The 23,767-nt window shown below is 36.3% G+C and overlaps 1 protein-coding gene across 1 annotated transcript in view; it reads left to right on the top strand.

The window, feature by feature from the left end:
* LOC136885511 (intermembrane lipid transfer protein Vps13) overlaps positions 1-23,767 on the top strand; it is a 1,358,975-nt gene that overhangs the window by 891,977 nt on the left and 443,231 nt on the right. The window contains exons 37-38 of the mRNA XM_067158109.2: positions 10,330-10,517; positions 10,596-10,733. Of these exons, the coding sequence (XP_067014210.2) occupies positions 10,330-10,517; positions 10,596-10,733 (326 nt within the window). The remainder of the gene's footprint in view (positions 1-10,329; positions 10,518-10,595; positions 10,734-23,767) is intronic.

The raw sequence follows: 23,767 nt of genomic DNA, 5'->3' as shown, positions 1-23,767 counted from the left end.
CTGTTCAAATATATCGTAAATTCTCTGACTTAGACATATAATACTGCCATGTGCTTAAATACTCTTGTAACTAATACATGAAGAAATACGATGTAACCACCAGAATGCGCTCATAGCCCGTTCTCGATTTTTAGCGAATTGTCAAACCTTACTACGGGCTATGCCCGCAGCGCGGCCTGAACGTAATTTTGGCCGCTGTAGACCGGAAAGAGTTAAGAGTTCCATTACACAGAGAGAGAGAGAGAGAGAGAGAGAACACAAAGGTCATCAGACAAATCAGGGGCGAATGTGGTGGAAGGAATGAGTAGAAAATAATAAAATGAAGTGCAATGAAAAACACCCAGGATAGACAAGAACAGAGCTGAAGAATGTAGGATGATAGTAATGTGAGATGGTCTGGGAGGGGGGAAGCATAACCGGTGAAGGTATGACACTTACTGCACAGCCTGGAATGAACCATCTGGTGACGAATGTACATATTTGGAGGACACCAAAACAAAATAACAATAACAATAGTGAAAGAACAGGGAGAGAACTACCTACATAAATCCTTAATGGCTGGCAACCATGTATTACTTAATTGATAGCCAGTGTCCCCGTTGAAATTGTTAGGATTTTTGCGTATTTCCACAGCTGCCTTCAATTCTGAATGATTTTCATACAATCAAGTAGAAAGAAGTTGATCTTACAATTTTTTCCTCCCCAGTATACGTGACCTTGCAACAGAATTTCATAAAAATATGTTGCTAGTGATTATGCAGTATTGTTACTATTGAATGATTGATTGATTGATTGATTGATTGATTGATTGATTGATTGATTGATTGATTGATTGATTGATTGATTGATTGATTGATCGATCGGTCGGTCGGTCGGTATCCTAATTGCAAATATAAGGTCTGTAGTTGACCTTCCTGGTCTGAAACCATACTGCTCTTCTTCCAAAATTGTTTCAACAATATCTCTGATTCTGGTCTCTATTATTTTTTCCAATATTTTCAGGACATGAGACAGTAGTGTGATACCACGGTAATTAGTACATTTTCGTCGGCTTCCTTTCTTGAACAGAGGTACAGTGATGCCCATCTTCCAGTCTTCTGGAATAGTATTTTCCTCCCATATCTTGTTGAGCAGTCTGTAGAGTCATTGGATTCCTGGAATTCCTGCTGCTTTCAGCATATCTGCACTTAGTTCATCTATGCTCACTGCCTTTCCTTTCTTCATGTTCTAGAGCGCATTTTCAACTTCAAGCCATGTAATTGGTGGTTCAGTTGTGGTTCTTCGACTTGGCTCTCCTCTATCCGTTATGTTTTCTTATCTCCATTCAGCAGCTTTTTGAAAGAGATCTTGAGTTCTTGTTTCTCTCTGTTCTTTGCCAGTTCCATCATCACATTCTATTGCTTTTATGGTCTCTTGATCCCTTCGCTTGTTTTTCACTACACTGTATAGCAATTTCATATTTCCTCTACTGTACTCTTCCAGTTTGTCTGCAAACTCCTTCCATTTCTTCTCTTTTTTCTTCCCTTACAATGTTCTTTACAGCAAGTTTCTTGTTCCTGTATACTCCTTGAAGTCTTTGTATTTCTTGTTCATTTCGTTCTTGTCCCTGTTTTTGTTTTTCCTTGTCCAGTGCCTTCTTTATTTGGTTTCTTTCTTTCACTGCTGTTTGCACTCTAATCGTTCCACCATGGTGTCTCCTTTTATCTTTTGATTGAACTTGTAACTCCACATAGGTTTTTGGCTTCTCCCACAAAGGTGTCTTTGAAGGTCTTCCACTCTTCATTAACGCTGATTACTTCACCCTTCGGCAAACTCTGTTGAATCCTTAGTTTTATTCCTTCCTTTATTTGGACTTCTTGCAACTTCCAAGTTTTAACCCTTGGTTTTTTCATAATAATTTTCTGAGTTTCATTAGTCTTATGTTTGAAGTCTACTACCAACAATCTGTGGTCACTGTCCATGCTTTCAATAGGGATGACCTTTACATCTCTGATGTACCTGTCACCATCTTTATTCGTGATTACATAGTCAGTCTGTTCTATACTGGCCATCCCAACTGTACCTTGTTATTCTGTGACTGTCTCCTTTTTTTGAAGAATGTATTTTTGATTATAAGATTATTTCTTCTGCACAGATATAATAGTTGTTCTCCTGCTGGGTTCCTTTGTCCAAATCCATGTCAACCAATGATGTTCTCGTACCCAAGTCTGTCTACCCAACTTGCGCATTTAGATCTCCAATAATAATATTAACATTTTCCTCATTAACTGTATCTTCCAGGTCTTGCCGAAATTTCTCTTTATCTTCCTCATTGCAGCCTGTCTGTGGGGCATACACTTGTATGACGGTGTACTTAGTGTTCTCCAGTTTCATTTGGTCTCACTTAATCCCAATATTGATATTCTTCTATCCATCATGTCTAGGAGTTCTTCTACCTTTCCATTAAATGATAGAATGTTCATAGTTCCAATTCGGTATTTGGGTCTCCTTTTTATTTGCTATTGTTTGTAATTGTGTGTTGTGACTTATAGTGACAATAAAGTAGTTTATACAAGGAAGTGAACGTGTTCTTGTGTGATATTTATTTACGTCAAATAAAATCACATTTGAGAGCGATACCCAACAAATGAAAAAATGTGTCAGAGACATCCCCAATAGTATGGCCACATTATAAGAAATAAATTGACAAGAGGATCCACATTTTCAATACAATATTTACTTGATATATTGTGTTAAAAAGGTTGCACTTCAGTACAGAACAAAAATGAAATTTATAGCTTATAATGGCCACATTATGCGCGCAGCACCCCACACCATCGCCAGTACTGCCTACCTCCTTACTCAGTAAAACTCGACCAATTGGAAGGCCAAAATAACAATGGCAGGATGCCATTAACACCGACATAAGAGCACTCCACCTACAGCATAATGATCTTTTCGACCACAGGAAATGGCGTTCCTTGATCAATCAAGTGGACCCTAGACCTGCAGGATAAATGCTTATAAGAAAAAGAAGAAGAAGATGATGATGATGATGATGATGATGATGATGATGATGATGATGATGATGATGATAATAATTAGTACAGGTTTATGGCCCGCTAGGTCAGCCGGCCTAAATAACTGTGATTTGGGAAACCCTAAAGAGCAAAGTTTACCAAAATAACCTTGTATAAATGTACAGTGTTTTTAATAACAATAATAATAATAATAATAATAATAATAATAATAAGAATATATGTAAATTCGTGAGCTTAATGTACTCTTTAGTGGCTAAATATTGTGATTTGCCGGTAGTAATGGAACATGCTGTTTGGAGGAGCAGAAGGTGGCCGGTAGCTGAATGATGGGGAAGTTTCCTTGTAAAATGAGAGCAATGTATATTACAGTTATGACCTGCCAAGCAATAAAGTATGAAAATCAAATACAGACAGTAGAGGAGTATTTTTCAAAAGGCAGGAAGTGGTAGTGTGATATTCAGAAAGAGAGAGAAAATTTTGTCATAAAATAGAGAATAATAGATGTTCTGCACATATTAAATGATTGAATGATGGAAGAATGGCAGAACTAGCTAAGGAATCATATTGAAGGGAGACCTTTCCTACATTGGATGGACCTGATTAAGAAGAGCATAAGGCGATGGGACCTGGAGCATGATGATGGTTGAAGAATGTTAGCATGATAGACTAAAATGGAGAGGAACCATATTTGCCTCTATCCAGCTGTATCTCATAAATGCAAAATGATAAATAATAAACATACTCATGTTTGTGGTGATGTATGCAAGAAGCATTTACCTGTGTCTACTATTGTTGAAAAAGACCTTTCCTCTGAAAAGATTATGGTTGCACCATTTTTTTTTCATTGCATTACCTTAAAGATATCCATTTTGTCAAAAAAAAAAAAAAGAGACCTAAATGGCAAGCTCAGCAATTACACAATTGGAACAGTGCATGCAAAGGTTATAGGCATCACTCTTGAACAAAAGATCAAATATTTAGGTGCAACTATTAACCAAACATTAACATTAAATTCATCTCCAATTATAACCAAATTAAGAGAAAACCTCGAAACTCTTATAATGACCCATTTACTTCAGCCGCACCAAAAATTAACAGTGATTGTTCAGTTTATTAGACCAGCATTGATATATCCACTTCAAGTGGCCAGAATCAAGAAGATTACAAAGAGGTACCTGATCAAAAGTTTTTTTTTTTAATGCATGTCATGTTTAGAAAAGGCATATGCTGAATAATAATAATAATAATAATAATAATAATAATAATAATAATAATAATAATAGATAAATATTAACTTAATGCCATTAAAGTGACTGATTTGTTATTTTTAATTTTTTTAAATTCAGGTCGAGAGGAACAGTTTCTACATTTTTTTGTTAAGTCGTGCAGGTATTACAAATTGGAAAATATTGAAGTTATTATAATTTAGTAGCTATTCATTGAAATTATTTGTATGCATTACATTATGACAGATAAGGCAGAACAGACATCATTAACTCCGATCTAACTGCAAGTATAGCTCGCAGCAGCCAAAATTACGCTCATGCTGCATTGCGAGGTTTGACAATTCACTAAAATTACAAGTAATAAATTTCATCTTGATCCGTGGTGGAGTTATTACATATAACAAATTCCAACTTGTACGTTTGGAAAGTTCCACCTTCCCACCACTTCAAAATCTTACGATTTTCTTAGATTACAATAATATTAATTTATTAAAAACAGTTTGTTGTTGGTACGTTTTGCTACCAGTAGAGAAAGCTTTACCTAAGATCCATAAGACTGGCGTCCCCATACGCCTCTTCATAAATTATAGACCAAGTCCATTATATAAGCTATCACAATTCATCCAGAAATTTCTAAAAAGGAACTATAATTTGCTGTCAAATAAGTCTGTAAATAATATCAAGTTAGTTAAAAAACTAGATGAATTTCAAATGCAGCCTTTCCACTCAATGCAGTCTTTCGACATAACAAATATGTATCCGAGCATCAATACTAAGAAACTTTTTCCAATAATTCAAAACAATCTCAAAAAATATAGCAACCTCAGTAAACTTTAGATCCAAGATTTCATAGAAATTTTAAAACTAGTAGTTTAGAATAATTTCTTCAGTTTCAATAATTACATATACCAGCATGATGGCTTAGCTATGGAATCACCTGCTTCAGGGATATTAGCTGAGATATATATTGACCATTTAGAGCACACAGCAATTAACAACAATAGTGACTTCGAGAACATAAAATTTTGGGCCAGGTTTGTAGATGACACACTCGTTATCCTTGAAGAAAGAATAGCCGATGCAACCACCACTCTTAACAATTTAAACAATATTGACCCGCAGATAAAGTTCAGTCTGGAATCTGAGTCAAACAGAAGCATAAATTTTCTGGATCTCACATTAAACAGACTTCCTTCGTCTATAGAATAAAAAATTTACAGGAAACCGACACAGACAGCCACTACTATCAAGAAAAATTATTTTCATCCCAAAGCTACCTAGAACAGCATGGTAGACAGGGCATTCAGTGTACCGCTTAATACAGTAAATCTAAATAAAGAATTGAATACAATCCGCTTCATAGCCAAATATAACGGTTATGACAATGAATTTATAGAGCGCATTATCAACAAATAAAAATATCGCCTATATTCAACTATTAACTATAGAGCATTCCAACCTTGAAATGCAGTACAGCAGTAATGGGATAATTCCGTCTCTTTCCTTCACCCATGTTTTGCGAGTAGCGCTGTCCCACTCTAATGCAGCGGGTTTGCCAAATATCCATAAATCAGCCCACATTTACACCACTAGCACCAGAAAATACGAATTTCTGACGTGAAACACCACGCGGCGGGAAAGGTTGAAACATGTCTAGCACTTGGTCTTCATCCGATACGTCATATTGTTTATCTTGTTCTTCATTCTCATTCTCTGAACCACTTTCACTATCAGACTCATCATCATCTGTATCAAGCCACTCATCTTTGGAATTCTGAGAACATAAATCGTCACAATCGTTCTCTAAGTGTTGAATAATCTTGTTTCCTTCGAGCGTTTCGAACTTACGCCTTGAACTAGATGCTGCCATATTTGGCCTACTGCAGACAAGTAACACCGTACAGTTGTAAAATAAAAACCAACAAGCTTCAAGGAGCGTGATATGTGGTATTTGCTGCCATAGTGCAGGAAAAACATAAATTAAGACGATAATACACGACGCGGCAAAGTAGCTCGTCATACCCAGGAGATATTCGCGGTAAAAGACCAGTACGTATATATTCATCATGCCCATTACCCTGTAACATTCAGCGTACGAATATATACGTCATGCCCAGTTAAGAGGTTAATAACTCATCTCTGTGATCTCAGTTCAATATGGAAACAACTACGAAACTCATATCTTTGAGTTAAAATAAACACAAAAACACAAGTAACATAGGTAAAACACAATATTAAACTAGTCCTTGACCAAATAAAGGGTTTAAATGTCTAAAGAGTCAATATTTTTCTCTTCGTTGTCACTGTTTGGCACCTCTTGATGTAAAAGGTGTATTCAAGAAAAGCCACTTAAAAACTGTCCTAAAATAAGGGATCGTAATACTACTTATTAAATAATTAAAACAGTGGTGTGTAGCTATGCAAGTTCTTGTAGTGTGCCACCTTGGTGTGATTGAAAGGGAATTTTCTCGCCAGATGAATTGGACTGGCCTAATTGTGTTCAAGATGGAAAGCAACTCTTTGTGTTGTGGTTGTGTCCATAATGGAAAGGAGAACATATTTTGGAGCTTAATAGGGAAAGCAATTTAGCTGTCGTGTTTTCTAATACTTTGAGTTTACTCGTCATCTGACACCCCTCACGTCTGACTCACACCAGACCTCCTACTGTGCTCAACGTTGCTTTCCTCCTAGTGTTGTATCTGTGTGTGCTCACATGGTCTGCATGCTTGGTGGAGGGCGAGGGAACAACAGCTGCAGAAGGGGATGGAGGAGACGTTTTCCTTCTAGGTGGGAGAAAAATCTTCATTCTGTAGCCAATTCGTTATTGATGCCAAGTAGATTTAATAAGTGAGGTATTGAATCAAATAAAGGATTCCTATGTTTTCATTCAGATTTTGATTCTTATAGAATTTGTCCTGTAAAATGAATAGGTTTTCCGTTGTATTCATGAGGCACCCTTTCTTCACTCTTTTTTATTACCTCCAGATCTTGTTCAGTTGACGTATATGTATGTCCAGTAGTCCATGTGACTACTCATAGCAGAGAATTTTCAGTGTGTACTGGCGTTTACATGTTCCAGGTATCTAGTTGCGAAGTCTCACCCGGTTTGTTCAACGTACGTGGCTCTACAACTAGCACAATTAAGCCTGTAAACACCCGAATCTGTATCATTACTGTTTTCTGGGTTAACGCTATTGTGATTTAAAAATATATTGGCATTCGTATTGTGGGTGGAGTATGCATGCTACTTGGGCTTTCCTTCTTTTAACGTGTTTGCTATTTGTAAAATTGTGGATTATATGCAAAACAGCAAAGCCGGAATTCTTATTTGTGTCAGGGGTTCATTTTGAAAGAAGTTTCCTCTTTACCTTACTTATGATTTTATTGATAAACTTATCAAAACCGTTGAATGTGGCTTCATTGCATAAATATTTCAACTCTTTGGAACGTTCACCTTTAAAAAGGGGCAATTTCAAAGCTCGATATACTGCACTATAATAAGCTGCTTTCTTTTGCCTGGCTGGGTGCATAGAGTTGCATTGAATTGTGGTGGGTGAATGTGTCAATTTCCTGTATAGTTTATAAGACAAGATTATCTTGCTCCCTCATAATAGTGACATCTAAAAAATGTATGGAATTATAGTTCCTCGGTAGTGAACTAGATGTTTTTATGTAATGAATTAAGATATTGAAGAATATCATGACTATTGTTTTTTCTCTGGTCAGTGGTGATAAACGTGTTATCGACAAATCTTAACGAGATCTCTAGGCCCTGCACTTGTCAAATAATTTTGTTGTTTACCAAAGAATCTAGAAAAATATTGGCTAAAATCCTGGAAGCCGGAGCTCCCATTGGAAGACCCATTTGATGATAAATTTTGCAGTTAAATGTAAAATAATTATAGCTTAAAATGAGATCTAAATTATTGGTGAAATTTTCTATTTCTAGCTTGCTTGATTGATTTTGGGCCAAAATATTATCTCCAATAATGTTAATATTCTTTAATTGGAATATTTGAGTACATGTCCTTGATGTTGTAAGAACACATGACATGAAATTGTGACAATTTAAACTGGTCAATTTCTCATAGAAACTACCGAGTTTCTTGCTGTCATTTTTCTATGGAAATTGTAGTGTTGTTGTAAGAAGTTATGTATATATTTAGAAATCTTATAAGTAGGACTATTTTGGAAGTTAATGATCAGTCTAATGGGGATTCCGGTGTTATGCAATTTCGGGAGCGCTCAGGCTGTCAGAAGACTGGGGTTCATGTTGAAGAACTTTTGTTTCTCTTGTTTAATGAAAATGAAAGATGAGTTTTCAGGAGTGTTTTTAATTTCTTTTAAATCTGTGTTGTGGGATATTTATTTACTACAGTGTATGAACTGTTTGAGAAAAAGGTCTCTGTTTTTGATACATAATCGTCCTTGTCCATGATAAAAATTGTTCCCCTCTTACCGGCTTTCGTAACAATAACATTGTTCTTATATTTTAGTTTTTAATTTCTTATTTTGTTCGGTAGCATTCCCTGGGGCTCCTTCCTTAATGCCTTTAGCTAAATTAGGGAGTTTATTTTTAATTTCATATTTAACATCTAGTTGTTGATCTATCAGTAATTTTTGGATAAGAGCTTCTATGAAAAGTGTGCAAGGAGTGTTAAGACTAAGATAGGACAAACAAACTGGTTCAGTATAGAAACAAGACTACTCTTCATCACAGTTATGGATGAAATCCAGAAGAGTGTACAACAGAAAATGGGAAGCAAGGAGACAAAGGCCTTACTCTTTGCAGATGGCATAGTAATATAGGGAGACAATAAAATGGAAGTAAAAGAACAACTTATTGTATAGAATCGGAAGATAGAGGAATATGGAATGAAAATAATTGTGGAGAAGTGTAAAACAGTAATTATGATGAGAGGTAATAGAGAAGGAAGAGAGAATATTGAAGTAAAGGGAAGACAATTAGAAGTTGTGAAATGGTTTAAATATTTGGGGAGTATACTTGCAGAAGATGGGAAACTAAATGAAGAAATTAGAAAGAAAGTCCAACAAGCCAATGGGTTTTACCAGTGTGTGAGAGGTATAGTTTGAAACTGGGACTGCCACAGGTCATAAATTTACCAACATAGAACAAGACCTGACCATCATAAAAAAGTTAAAAAAGGGCAGCTTAATGAACACATATGAAGACCTGTACATTCATCTAGACCAACTTGTAAAGAAAAATGATAACCTTAATGAGGCTGTAGAATATAAGAATCCATTATATTATCAAATTCTAGTATATTTGAAAATGCTTGAGAAGGATCAAGAAAAAACAAGAATTGGAATTTCTCCACCTACAGATAGCCCTACAACTTATTCCTCCTCAGTTGAAGCTATAGGTGACAGCAAGGAAGTTCTTGACACACCTAAATCCCGCGCTCCTCCACCTCCTCAGGTGCAAGAGCAAGGAAGAACGCATCATCAATATTACACCTGGCGCAAAACTGTGAAAGAATGACAGGAGTTACTGTTCCAAAGGAAAGCAGGCTTAATAAGATTTGACAACTAGGAATAATATTGTACATCTTAACTAGGAATTAGTTATATTTTCATCTACATTAATAATAAGAGCCGCACTGTGATATCAGGATTTCTTCATTTCGATAATTACTTATAAATTGTATAATTTTTAATTTATAAATTGATCTTTTTTCATGAATTATTAAGAAAAGAATATTTATTAGGACAATTTCTCTATGGAATATTGTACAAGTGTTTCCTTGACGACTGCTTTCTATTGTAGAAATAATTTATATATTTTCTCTTGAGTTATTCGTTTGTTTTAATCTTGTCAATCTTATGTTAATTTTAAGGACACTTCCTCTAAAGCATTACTTCATCAATTTTATATATTTTTCATCTAAACAGTGTTATGTGGCTGAAGATGTTGATAATATACGAAACATGTACCACTTTTGACCATTAAAAATTGCCTTAAGCAATCATTGTATCGACTAGGTGGAAAATAAATAAATACTTAATTGTGAATTCAGAGTTTGTGAATACTTAAAACATAATTTTCATTTTATGTTCAGATGGCGAGAAGGATGTGACTGAATTGACGAAAGCATCATTTAAGCAGATTCCAAGTAGAAGCGAGATATGCATTCTACAAGCACCTTCCGTTACAGTTACAATTGAAGCTGGGGTTGGCAGTCATACCCTGCCTATGATTCTACTGAATGCTGGTTTAAATGCTACTATTCATGATTGGAGCTCACAGGTGAGTATCATTAATTAAATTAACTTTTTATATTCCTTGTCTGAAAGTGGTAGTTATTGATTTTTCTATATGTTTCAGCTAAGCATGAATTGCAGCTTAAGCTTACAAATGGCAAACTATAACAGTTACTTGGCTGTATGGGAACCTCTGCTGGAACCAGTGGAAACAATAAAAAATGACCGTGTGATTCAAATTCCATGGGAACTTACACTAACGGTCAGAAAACTATCATTTAATCTGTATTGTATATCTAATTTCATTGCTTATGCAAAATTACGTAAAATTTACCATACCTATGATGGATGTAGAAGGTTTCATTCGATTTGCTATTAACTCAGGAAGTCTGCAAAAATACTACAACTTGAAATGTTTGTTCATGAATTTAATTTTAAATAAAATAAATGTTAAGTCAAATACCACTCACTGACTAATCACCATATCTGCAGCATCCCACAATATAAGAAGTTGAATTTCACAGAAGGTTTTGAATAAATTCATCCCTAAGGGGGTGGAACAGGTATTATACCCCAAAATTTAAATATTAATTCTCCAAAATAATTTGCTGTACAAAGTTGAAATTTCACATAATGGGTGCTCCTTTATATCTTTGATATTAAACAAGAAAAGGTTGTAATGGGTTGAATAGGAGTTATATCTGAAAAGTCTTGAAGGTAACTTTTATGTCCTAGATGTTAATTAAGAAATGGTTTTAAAACATTCCACCCCTAAGGAGGTTGAATGAGAGTTAGCCCTCCAAAACACTTCTTCCTTCAAAACAATTTGATGTACAAAGATTAAATTTCACTTGACGGTTGCCCTTTTCATGTCCTAGATGTTAATGTTAAGAGTTGAAATCAAGTTATATATAATCACTTCTCTGAAACTGTTTGAAATACATAGTTGAAAATTATTGTAATTGTTACTCTTCTTTTCATGGGGATCAAACAGAAAGGGATTTAGATATTAAACCCCTAAAGGAATTAAAAAGGGGTTGCAACCTGCAAATCAGACTTACTTGCTTTTTAAAAACCATTTGACACATGAGTAGATATTTTGCATTATAGTTCCATATTTCATGGTTTTAAAAATTCAATTCAAAAGGAGGTTAGAAGGGTTTACTCACCAAAAATCATGCTATGTCCATATGTGCATACAGTAGATGTCCGCTATAGCGAGTACGGCTTATAACGAGAACTCCGTTATAGCGACGACTTTTTTCTGTTCCTTCAAAATTCCTATATTAACCTGTGTAGCGTCCTTCGGTTACAGCGAGAACCCTATCACTGGCGCATCCGTTATTACGAGCGATTAAGCGCACACAATTTTCTCCGTTACCGATATTTATGCACCCCAGCGATGATATTGCATGCGATCGATTACCTTCGGCATCGTTTCCTCGCTATGTGCACTAGCGATTTCTCTCGTCGACATTCGAAGGCGATGTCGGAGTCGATTAGTAATATCCATCGACAGCTGTCCCGTCAAGAAAATTTGAAATGAAAGAGAACATATTTTCGTAATAAATGCGTAAATAACGTGTCCGATACCGGTTGTTAACTCGTTAAAAATTAAGGCTGACTAAACGACCGCTTAATTTTGAGGCTAAATACTGCAATTAAGTAAGAATGGGATAGACCCTCGAGATATGGCAGAGTGCTTAATTGATTTCATAGGTTAGTTTTATTTTGTTGCGTCTGGTTAAATTACAGAAAGGCTATTATGAAAATTTATAGCGAGAAAGGTATAATTTCTCTACCGGCGCTTGAAGTGTGTTTTCATCATATGTATAGTATGGTTAAGTTAGGATACGTGACGCTGTTTGAATAAGAAAACTGCAATGTTTGCAACAACATGCGATCGATCATCTTCGGTACGGTATAGTTTTCTCACTTTGTGCATTTGCGAGCTCTCTTTATGACATTCAAAGGCGATGTTGGAATTGATTAGTAATAGGCCTACCCATCGACTGCTGTTCTCTAGAGAAAATTCGAAATGAAAAAGGATAACACGTTTTCGTAATAAATACGTAAATAACGTGGCCGATAGCAGTTGTTAACTCGTAAAAATAAAGACTGAATATACGATATCTTAATTTTAATGTTATACGGAAATTACGTAAGAATGTCATACACCTCAAGATATGGCAGAGTGCATCACTGTTTTCAGAGGATATTTCATATCTTCTCGCGTTTAGTTACGGCTATTTACATGTAAATTCATCGCGAGGAGGTTATTTCTCTACATGCGTTTCAAATATGTTTTCATGATAGGCTACATATACGGTTAGGTTAGATGACCAAGATGATAACCAAGATGGCGACTACTGTGTGTGAGTCTGTGATATCCGTAGTAGATAATGGTGTAAGATGCAGTGAAAAATGTGGCAAATGCAGAAGAGTAGTTAAAAATGGGATTCTGTGTCGTAAGTGTGATGAATGGTACCATTTTCGTTGTGCAAATATTGTAAATAGGACTGATATTGAAGAAAGTGAGTGGCTGTGTCCTGAGTGTAAACAAACTGATAGTGAGGCAGAACAACAAGAAAGAGAGACTTACGAAACTATAATTAAGATTTTAGGAGTGCTACAAGAAGACTTATGCGCTCTGAAAGATGAAAATGAAAGCTTAAAGGACAGAATAAAGAAACTGGAAGATAAAGAAGACATTGGAGAAGAAAGATCGCTGTGGACGGAAATGACGCGTGGCCATTTTAGGCCTAATGTTAAACATATGGGAGAGACTACGTACAACTTAAAACCGGGAAAAAACTCTTTGCAGTGCCAAAATAGATTTCAGTTATTGCAGCAAGTTCCAGAAGAAGACACACCAAGTTTTCCAAATAATTTTAAATCCAGTGGAGGTAAGCTACAGAAGAAGAAAACCAACCGAAAGTCAAGATCACCAAAGATTCATCTCTACGCAGACAGTCAAGGGCGGGGTATGGCAGAAGGCATCAAGGATGAGCTGCAGAATCCAGAGACTGAGGTTTTAGGACTAATAAAACCAGGTGCCAAAACTGAAGACGTCCTTTCAAGTTGTGATCCTGTGTTAGAGAAGGACAATTATGTGGTGATTGTGAGTGGTACAAATGACATTGCTGCAAATGAAGGTGAGAAACTAATTACGACTCTCAGAGGTAAGATTTCCAAACTACCTGACTCAAAAGTAATTGTAGTTAATGTGCCACCCAGGTATGACCTTTTAGAGGACTCATGTGTGAACAAAGCTGTACATGATGTAAATATAAAAATCAAGAGATTATGTAAGAGTTTTAGAAATGTCTATGTAGTAGATACTTTAGGTCTTGGCAGGCAAATGTTCACTAGACATGGGTTACATCTAAATGGTAATGGAAAAGCAAGTCTCTGTAGACAAATTGCTACAATTATCAACAGAGATTTGCAAACTAATCTGTACTTAAGAAAACCCATACCACTAAACTGGCACATACAGGGAAACTTGCCAGAAAACCCAGACCCTTAAATCAAGATCTATGTACAAGGATCTGGGTTCCAGGGAAGTTCTCAACTCATGAGTCAAACATTACCCAATTACAACAGTCAAGTTTTAGGGAGGAAGGAGGTCTGAGATTGCTCTTGGTAAACTGTCAGAGTGTAGTAAATAAACAATTAAAATTCAGTACATTGATGGAATCTTATGAGACGGATGTGGTGGTAGGAGTGGAATCGTGGTTGAGAGAAGGGGTGGGTAATACAGAAGTATTTCCAGAAGGGTATACAGTCTATCGTAGAGACCGAGGAGATAAAAAGGGAGGAGGGGTATTTATTCTGGTGAAGGAAACTTATTGTTCGCATGAATGGTTTACTGATGAAAGGGATGAAATATTAGGGATAAAATTAATTTGTGATAATATGAAGGAGGTGGGAATTATAGGAACATATAGGCCTGGAAGAGAGGAAACTGACATGCAAATATTTGAGAAAATAATAGATTATACTCATAAAAACAATAATGATACGGTAATAATTGGGGGAGATCTAAACTTGCCTGAAGTTGAATGGAATGGAGCTGCAAGTGAAGCCCTTGAACAAAAACTGGCAAATAAGTTAATTTGGGAGGGAGGATTTACACAAGTAGTACAAGAACCAACTCGTCTCAATAACTTGCTAGATGTATTCTTGGTTAAACCATGGGAAATTGTTGATAAAACTGAGGTAATTGAAGGAATAGGTGACCATAAGGCTGTAATAATAGATGTAGGACTCATACCAAAAATGCTTAATAAGAGGGTCACAAAAGACAAGAAATTATACAGAAAAACTAAAGTTCATGAATTTTGGACTTACCTTAAATCACAATTCAGTTGTTGGATAAGTGAAGAGAATAATGTGGATACACTTTGGGCTAAATTTAAAGGAATCATTTGGGAAGGAGAGAAGAGATTTGTACCTATTAAGAAGGGTAAAATGACCTCAGACCCTGTTTATTACACAAGGGAAATAAGAAAATTAAAAAGAAAATGTAGAATAGTAAACAGGAAAATCAAAGAAGGTAGGGAGAATAGAGAAACTAGAAAACAGCTAATGAGGGAACTGAATAGAGTGAAAAGGGAAGCAAAAGAGAATTATATGAATGGCATTCTTAAAGAGGTTAATGACCACAAAGGGAAATAGAAAAAGCTGTATTCATATATTAGGAATCAAAAAGGAAAAGGAATCCAAGTTCCTACAATGGTGGGAGAAGGGGGTGAATACTATTTAACAGATACTGAGAAAGCAAACCTCTTTAGTAGGGAATTCAGAGATTCAGTAGAAGATTGTCAAGACTTGGAAACCGTAACAGAAGATAGAGAGGGAGAGACACACAGGGATAAAAAAAGCTTCTCATTCACAAATGACAACTGCTTCAGCAAGGAAAAGCAGCAGGAAATGATCAAATTACTGGGGAGGTATTAAAGACAATGGGGTGGTATATAGTGCCTTATTTAAAATTTCTCTTTGACTATGTCATAAATAATAGTGTAATACCAAAGGAATGGAAGGAATCTATAATAATACCAATTTATAAAGGAAAGGGTGATAAAAGGAAACCAGAGAACTACAGACCAATCAGCCTGACCAGTATAGTTTGTAAAATACTGGAGAGTTTAATAGCAAAGTACATCAGAGGGATATGTGATGATAAAAATTGGTTCATGAGGAGCCAGTATGGATTTAGAAAGAAATTTTCTTGCGAGGCACAACTGGTGGGATTTCAGCAGGACATATCAGGATCAGTTAGATTCAGGAGGCCAGTTAGATTGCATAGCCATAGATCTTTCCAAAGCCTTTGATAGAGTGGAACATGGAATATTATTAAAGAAATTGGAGGGAATAGGATTGGGCGCAAGGGTTATACGTTGGATAAGAACATTTCTAAATTCAAGGGTTCAGAAAGTCAAAGTAGGAAATAATATATCACAGGAAGAGAAAGTCTGGAAGGGAATTGCACAGGGTAGTATAATCGGTCCGTTACTTTTCTTAATATACGCAAATGATTTAGGGAACAATATAACATCGAAAATAAGATTGTATGCAGATGACATAATTGTTTATAGGGAAATAGGGAAATAGGGAAATAAGAATGAGTTGAAGAAAATAATATGAAGATTAATGGAGGCAAATCAACTGTTACAGTATTTACAAACAGGAGCTTTAAAACTGAATTTGAATATACTTTGGATGAGGTAGTTATCCCAAAAGATGGCAAGTGCAAATACTTAGGTGTGAGATTTGAAAGTAATTTGCACTGGAAGGGTCATGTTGATGACATTGTTGGGAAAGCATACAGATCGTTACATGTCATAATGAGGCTACTTAAAGGATGCAACAAAGAATTAAAAGAAATAAGTTACTTAAGTATGGTTCGTCCATTATTGGAATATGCAAACAGTGTTTGGGATCCTCACCAAGAATACCTAATAAAAGAACTAGATGGTGTGCAGAGGAAAGCAGCAAGATTTGTAACAGGGGATTTCAGGAGAAAGAGTAGTGTATCAGAAATGTTAAAGGAACTTGGGTGGGAAACTTTAAGTAAGAGAAGGGAGAAAACTAGACTTATAGGATTATATAGAGCCTATACAGGAGAAGCAGCATGGAGAGATATCCGTGAGAGGCTTCAGTTGGAAAATAATTATATTGGTAGAACTGACCACAAGTACAAAATTAGAAGGAATTTTAGCAGAAGCGATTGGGGTAAATTTTCTTTCATTGGGAAGGGCGTGAAAGAGTGGAACAGTTTACCAGGGGTAGTGTTTGATCCTTTTCCAAAATTTGTACAGATATTCAAGAAGAGAATAAACAACAACATAGATAATAAATTGAATGTTAGAGGGCATGCGACCAGTGCAGGATATTGTAAATAATAAATGTGTGTGATTAAATTAATTCCATCCCCTGGTCTAAGGAGTTTGGACAGCCCAAGTAGGGGACTGCCTGTGGGGGTGGAGTACAGCGGGGACTTCGAGAGCCCTGGGACCGCTACGGTAGCTGTGAAGGCCCTTCAGGAACTCTGAAAAGTGGTGGCAAAAGGGGCTCTGGTTAAGACGCAGCAGGTAGTTATGCTACTTAGGTTCCAAAATGGGTAAAATATAAATATGTAAATAAATTCAATGTTAATTTTAATCATATACCAGTTGTATAATATTATTAGAAGTAATTTCACATACCTTACTGTATATGAGTTGACTATGTTTGTAAGATATTATAAGTAGAATTTTGTAAACAATATAAATATATTAAGGATGATGTGTGTGTTTAATAGAAAAAATTATTAGCGTAAATTGTATAATATTGTATTCTAGGAAAATGTTCTTCGCCTCCTGTTAATTTAAAATTTAGTGCTTGACAATAATGTATTTTAGTGTACCATTTGCCACCGAGGTAGACACCTCATTTGCAAATAAAGAGATTTTGATTTGATTTGATTTGATTTGATTTGATTTGATTTGATTTGATTTGATTTGATTTGATTTGATTTGATTTGATTTGATTTGATTTGATTTAATGACGCTGTTTGAAGAAGAAAGCTGAGGTGTTTGCCACAGAAATCTCTGGAGTGATACCGTATTTCTCCGAATCCAAGAATCTCATGCGAAAACTCAAGGGTTGTTGCATTCGCGGCCTAACAGTAAATTAATGGATACCACTGGCAACTACCGCAGTAACCACGCTGCTTCTTTTCACACGCGCACAGAAATCATTGACGGACGCTTCTTTTCTACACATCGCTACCGGTTGTACAGTGTACAGTGCCTGTGTGTTGCTCAAATCTGCAGAATGGCATCAAAACATGCGACCCTTCGAATTCTTAGAAAAGCCATGGCTACTCAGTGGCAGAGTCATAACACGTCTATTGTACTTTACGCTTAGTAAAATTAAGGCTTATAGACAGCAGGAATATTTTCGTGATGGATAGTCGTATTGTAAAGATATGTGGAAAAGGTATTGCCGGCAAATTTTCAACAGGTTCTAGTCGATATTATGATTCCAATTTTAAGTTAATGTTTATTAAACACTCGGAAATGTAGAATAATTGTGCAGCCGCAAGAAGATACAGCATAAGCCTAACTAAAGCCAATATTTGGCGTTAGCGTGAAGACAAAGAGCTAAAAAAATGCATACTGTACAAAAAATGCATTCAGTGGTCCACAACAAGGACTCTTTAAAGAAGTCGATGATGAAATTGTGAGGTATGTGCACGAAAAACGCAAGGGCAGCTAACCATACCGTGGCGCAATAAACTCGTTCGTTGACTTTCAACGTTCGCGATTAGGCCTATACATCGCTAGCCGTTGAATTTGGCTGCACCCAACAAGCGAGATGTGCGTGTAGTGGTAGCCGGTTATATCTGACGCTACGTAAAAGTAACAGTTTTATAGACAGCAAGAATAATTTCCTGATGGATCGTTGTATTGTAGAGGTGCATGGAATAGGTATTGCCGGAAAATTTTCATGAGTTCTCTTCAGTAATCTGATGCCAATGTTAAGGTAATGGTCCTTAAACCCGCGGAAATAAAGAATAATTGTGCAGCCGCAAAAAAAGAAATAAATACGGCGTGATGAAAGTCAATATTCGGCGTCTAAAAAAGTCTAAAAATGCATAGGCCTGTACGATTTTACAAACTTCTTTTTGAGCCTGATTTAAATTTTTTGAAGGAAAAAGTGGAGTTCATCTTGGATGCGGAGAAATACGGAACTATATTTTTTTTCAGAAATAAATTAAACATACACTTTCACGTAGTATCGGATTACAAAAAATAACAAACAAGTAAGCCGTAGTGTGGATATCGTCTGCGGAAACGCAAGTTTTGAACAAACTGATTGCCGTTTCATACCGATTTTAAAGTGCATGAAGGGTTTTCCGAATTTTATACAAAATCGAATATAACGACAATCCGTTACAGCGAGTAAATTTTTCGCTGTTTTGAATTCTCGCTATAACGGACTTCTACTGTATGTAACTTTCCTGAAGGAGGTATTTTGAAAGAAAATTTTTGTTCATGGTACAGTCCTTGTGGACACGTGCATTTTTTGTGAGGTTTATGGAGATAAGGATTTGTGCTGAGATGACCTTCACTTCAACCACAGGGTATATATAAATGAGGGGTGGGTGGGGGGAGTTTCAAAGGTTATAGGGAGTACATGCAGAGAAAAGGTAGTGGTGATGATATTACAGGGAGTTGCACATCAAGTAAGGGCGACATAAAATTATTAGTGTAAAACTGCAGAAATATTTTAAGAACAGGGATAAAATCAATTTAATAGATAATTATAATATAGTTAAAAAATTGTTAGATGATTTATTTATTCATGTAAGTTGATAATATTATGTGGTGTCATCATCGACTGGTGTAGTCCCACAGACCACATGGGTTGCAAGAATACCTTTTGCATGTAAAAACGATGGCTACCATGTCTGTATTAGGTATTTGAGCTCTCACAGTGAACAATCATATCACCTTCAACATATGTGTACAAACAAAATTGTATGTATTTTGAATCTCATTAGTGTGTTCAGGAGGATTATATCATTTCATTTGGAAGCTGACAGTAGTGTCTATCATAGCATTATTTTGAAAACCACAGATATTGTAATAGGAGTTGAATCTCATGTCTGAGAAGTGTGCGCGCACGCCCACACTCTCTCTCTCTCTCTCTCTCTCTCTCTCTCTCTCTCTCTCTCTCAGCACCTTGCCTTTGCTGGGGCCCAGCAGTGTTCAAAAAGCCACCTACTTGACAGCTGAGTTTTACATTAGTGCATGATAAAGAAAACATTAAAAAATATTTACAAAGAAACATTGCATTGTTTTCTTCACTGTTTTTATTTCCACCCACCATGTGTGTCAAATGTAGAGGCCAATAGACGATAAAAAGGAGACTCGGGGTCATTGTTCCTGTTCGGATGACTATTCACCCATTCAGTGCTCTCGCTGTGTTTATAATCACACTCCCTCTTGCTGTCTAAAGCTATCAGATCATCCCCTGAATTGTTAGTGTGCAAAATATCACATATTTGCTCTTCTGGAATCACTTTATTGCTACAAAATTTACTAATGTTTGAAGATTTGTCTACTGCACAACCACAGTCACTTGCTTTTTGACTGTTTGAGAAGTGCCAAAATTGGCTTATAAAAGAATCAGTAAAAGAATACAAAGGGAGGATGGTACAGTGTCTAGAAAAGAGGACACTCAAGTTACCTACCAGAAAAAAAGGAAATTTCTAGGTAGAGCTCTCCTAGTCTCTGGAAAGACAAGCATATCAGATGCGCTAAACATCTTAACTCCTCTACAGGCCACAGAAGACTGTGTGCTTAAATGACTCCTCTATGGGAGCGAATTTGTTGATAACTGATGTACAAATGATGACTTACTTCCATTATAATGGTTCTTGTGCCATCAATTAAATTTTCACAAACATGAGGAACATGACACCAGATTCCCAGGCACTTAAAAATATCACAAAGAAACGTATACCAATTGAAACTATATTAATTATTAGAAGTGAAAGTAACAGACCCATCATCATCATCATCATCATCATCATCATCATCATCATCATCCTTTCTCCTTTCCTATTATCCAGTTACTGACAGGTTGGGGCAATTATGGCACTTCTCCACCTTCTTGTCTCCTTCCACCGGAGGTATCTAGAAACTCTCTTATTAAACTTAGATAACAGTTTTATGTCTCATAAAAACTAATATTTCAAGTATGTAGGCATTGTTTTTGATGTTAATGTTAAATGATGAATTTTGTGTTAATGAAGTTTTAAGTTCATTTTCTAATCTAAATTAATAACCAGCTGATTTGAGCTGATTTACTAATTCGCACATTTGGATTTGATACAGTTTACTATGTCAAAAGTTTGTAAAGACATGGAAGTTGTTAGTGTACTCAAAGAGTATATTGTGTAACAACTATTTTTTCACCTCCAACTTTCTACACCAGATCATCTGCTTGTTACAGTAGAATTCCACTGTAACGAACACCAGTATAATGAAATTTTCAGAATAACGAATTTTTTTTGGTCCCTTCCTTTTTCCTTATTTGTTGTGTGTTAAAATATTTCATTTTAACAAATTTCGTAGTTTCAGTTTAACGAATTAAAATTAAGCTCTTTTCTTTACCAATTTGACCATATTTTCTCAAATTAAAACTAAAATTCATCCTGTTTTATGACCAACATTTTTCTTACATTATTTCGTTATTCAGACGATATGATCGCCTTTTTCCATATATGCACCATATGCGATCAAGAAGGCAATCGCTTTTGTGTAACCAATATGCTTCCCCTGTCATCCAATGTAAGACGTCACTCTATTAGCTGAGTAGGAGCACCAAGTTTGCAATCCACCCATGAACGTTACGCTTTGTATAACCAATAGGCTTCGCCCATCAACCAATGTAAGACGTCACACTATCAGCTGAGTAGGATCACGATGTTTGTAATCAACCAATAAACGCGGAGGTTTCGTCGCATCCTGCATTGCATGTTTCTTCTTCATATTTAATTCGCAAAGCAATTTGTTTCTGTTAAGGTTATATCATTAAACTTGCAAAGTTCGTGTGCATTTTGTTAAATAAACAAGTTCATATCATCGCAAATGGATAAGCAGAAGCGACAGCAGTTTTCATTGAGTGAAAAACGTAAAATACTTGCAGAAATAGAGAAAGGCGGAGAGAAAGGAGAAGTAGCAAAGAAGTATGGCATTAGCCCGTCAACACTTCCTACGTTTTTTAAACAGAAAAGTAAGATAGAGGAAAACATTGATGCTGATGCCCTAGGTCCACAGTTTAAGAAGATCAGGACAGCCGACTACAAGGAGGTGGACCAAGCCGTCTATACGTGGTTTGTGGAAATGCTGAGTAAAAACATTCCAATAAAATGGCTCACTGTTATGTGAGTGTGCGGGATCTTGCGCACGTTTGCTTGGATCACCTGAGTTTATGGGTAGTGCTGGTTGGCTTCATAGGTTCCGGGAGAGCTAAGCCATATCCCACAAAATTATAAATGGTGAAGGTAACGATGCCCCGAAGGAAGTTGCGTCTTCATGGCGGCTGGAGACTCTAACGGATGCCTTGAAGGAATATTCGCCGACAGACATTTACAATGCAGACGAAACTGCGTTATTTTATAAACGAATGCCGAACAAAACCTCTTGATTTCAAGAGAAATAAGTGTTTTTAAGGCAAACATTCAAAAGAATGTACGACTCCTCTTTTGTGCACCAAATCCACAGGGACGGACAAACTGAAGCCTCTCATAATTGGGAAGTTTGGGAAGCCAAGGTGCTTCAAGGGGTTGCAACACCTGCCCTGTGAATACAGGCACATCTCTAAGGCATGAATGACATCTGTGTTATTCAAAGAGTGGTTGTTGGACTTGGAACATCGGATGAAGGCCGAAAAGAGGAGAATTCTTCTATTATTGGACAATTGCTCTTCTCATAATTGTGTGCCTCGCCATTTGGAGCATGTAAAAATTTTATTTTTGTCTCCAAATGCAGCTTCAATTCTGCAGCCGCTGGATCAGGGTATAATTCGTGCAGTAAAGCGGCATTACCGAATTTGTGTGGTCCGTCGAATGCTGTGCAGCGTTGCCATGAATAGAGACATTAACATCAACATATTGGGATCAACGCAGATGTTTAATGCTGCATGGAAACCCTGAATGCAGACATCATCACAAACTGCTTTAGAAAAGCTGGAGTGGTTTTTACAGAAGACGTCGCAGAAAGTGATGTGTTGGATGATGTGGAAACCGAGGTGAATTGGAAGCGTTTGTGTACAACATTGGATGTGCCATCTACGGTAAGTCTTACCTACTACATCATTGTGGATAGTGATGTAATAATCCACAAATAAATCACCAATGAGGAAATTGTGGAGGACATTATGAATGAAAGAGATCCATGTGATGAGGAGGAAGAGGAAGACAACCCCCAAAATGATTGTGATCGACAGAGCTTGACTCTTCAGCAGGTAACAAATACGGCATGTAGCCTTCAAGATTTTCTTGTGTCACGAAGTAATGTGCCAGAATCTATTGTAAATTCATGTGCAGTGGTTGGTGACTATTTGGAATGAGCTGTTGTTTCTGAATCTGTTCAGAAGAAAATCACATACTTTTTCAAAAACATGAGGTTTTGGAACAATGTGTAGACTTGCTGGTATAATGTAAAAATAGATTTTCTGAAAACATATGTCAATACTGTAACTCATTATGGTATTTTGAAGTTATATAGATCCTGCAACGGATGTAACAGGGCAGTTGACCTCGTAGTTCCACCCCTTAAAACAACAATAACTAATGGATATAATACTAGGTGAGTTCTTTAGAATTGACTTATTTCAGTATAACAAAATTTCAGTGTAACAAATTAATTTCAGAGGTCCCCAAAATTTTGTTATACTGGTATTTTACTGTATCTAGCTTTATGACTGAGATTTCAACATCTTGGCTTTCAGTCCTGAGGTTCGATTTCCAGCTTTGTCAAGGGATTTTAATCTTAAATGGTTTATTACCTTGGCTCAAGGACTGAGTGTTTGTGTTGTTCCTAATATTCCTGAAATTTGCCCATGAAACACAATGCCATCCCCCACCATACTAACATGCAGTTTCCTGTACATGTCATATGCAGCCCACCCTCATCAGAGGGTCTGCCTTACAAGGGCTGCACCACGCTATCAATAGCCACACAAAATTACGTAAATTATATATCATCTTGTTATAGATAAGACCTGAAAAAA

The sequence above is a fragment of the Anabrus simplex genome, chromosome 1 (assembly GCF_040414725.1).
Source record: "Anabrus simplex isolate iqAnaSimp1 chromosome 1, ASM4041472v1, whole genome shotgun sequence".
Classification (NCBI taxonomy): domain Eukaryota; kingdom Metazoa; phylum Arthropoda; class Insecta; order Orthoptera; family Tettigoniidae; genus Anabrus; species Anabrus simplex.
Note: the sequence above shows the minus strand (reverse complement) of the source record. Positions and strands in the feature narration are given on the sequence as shown.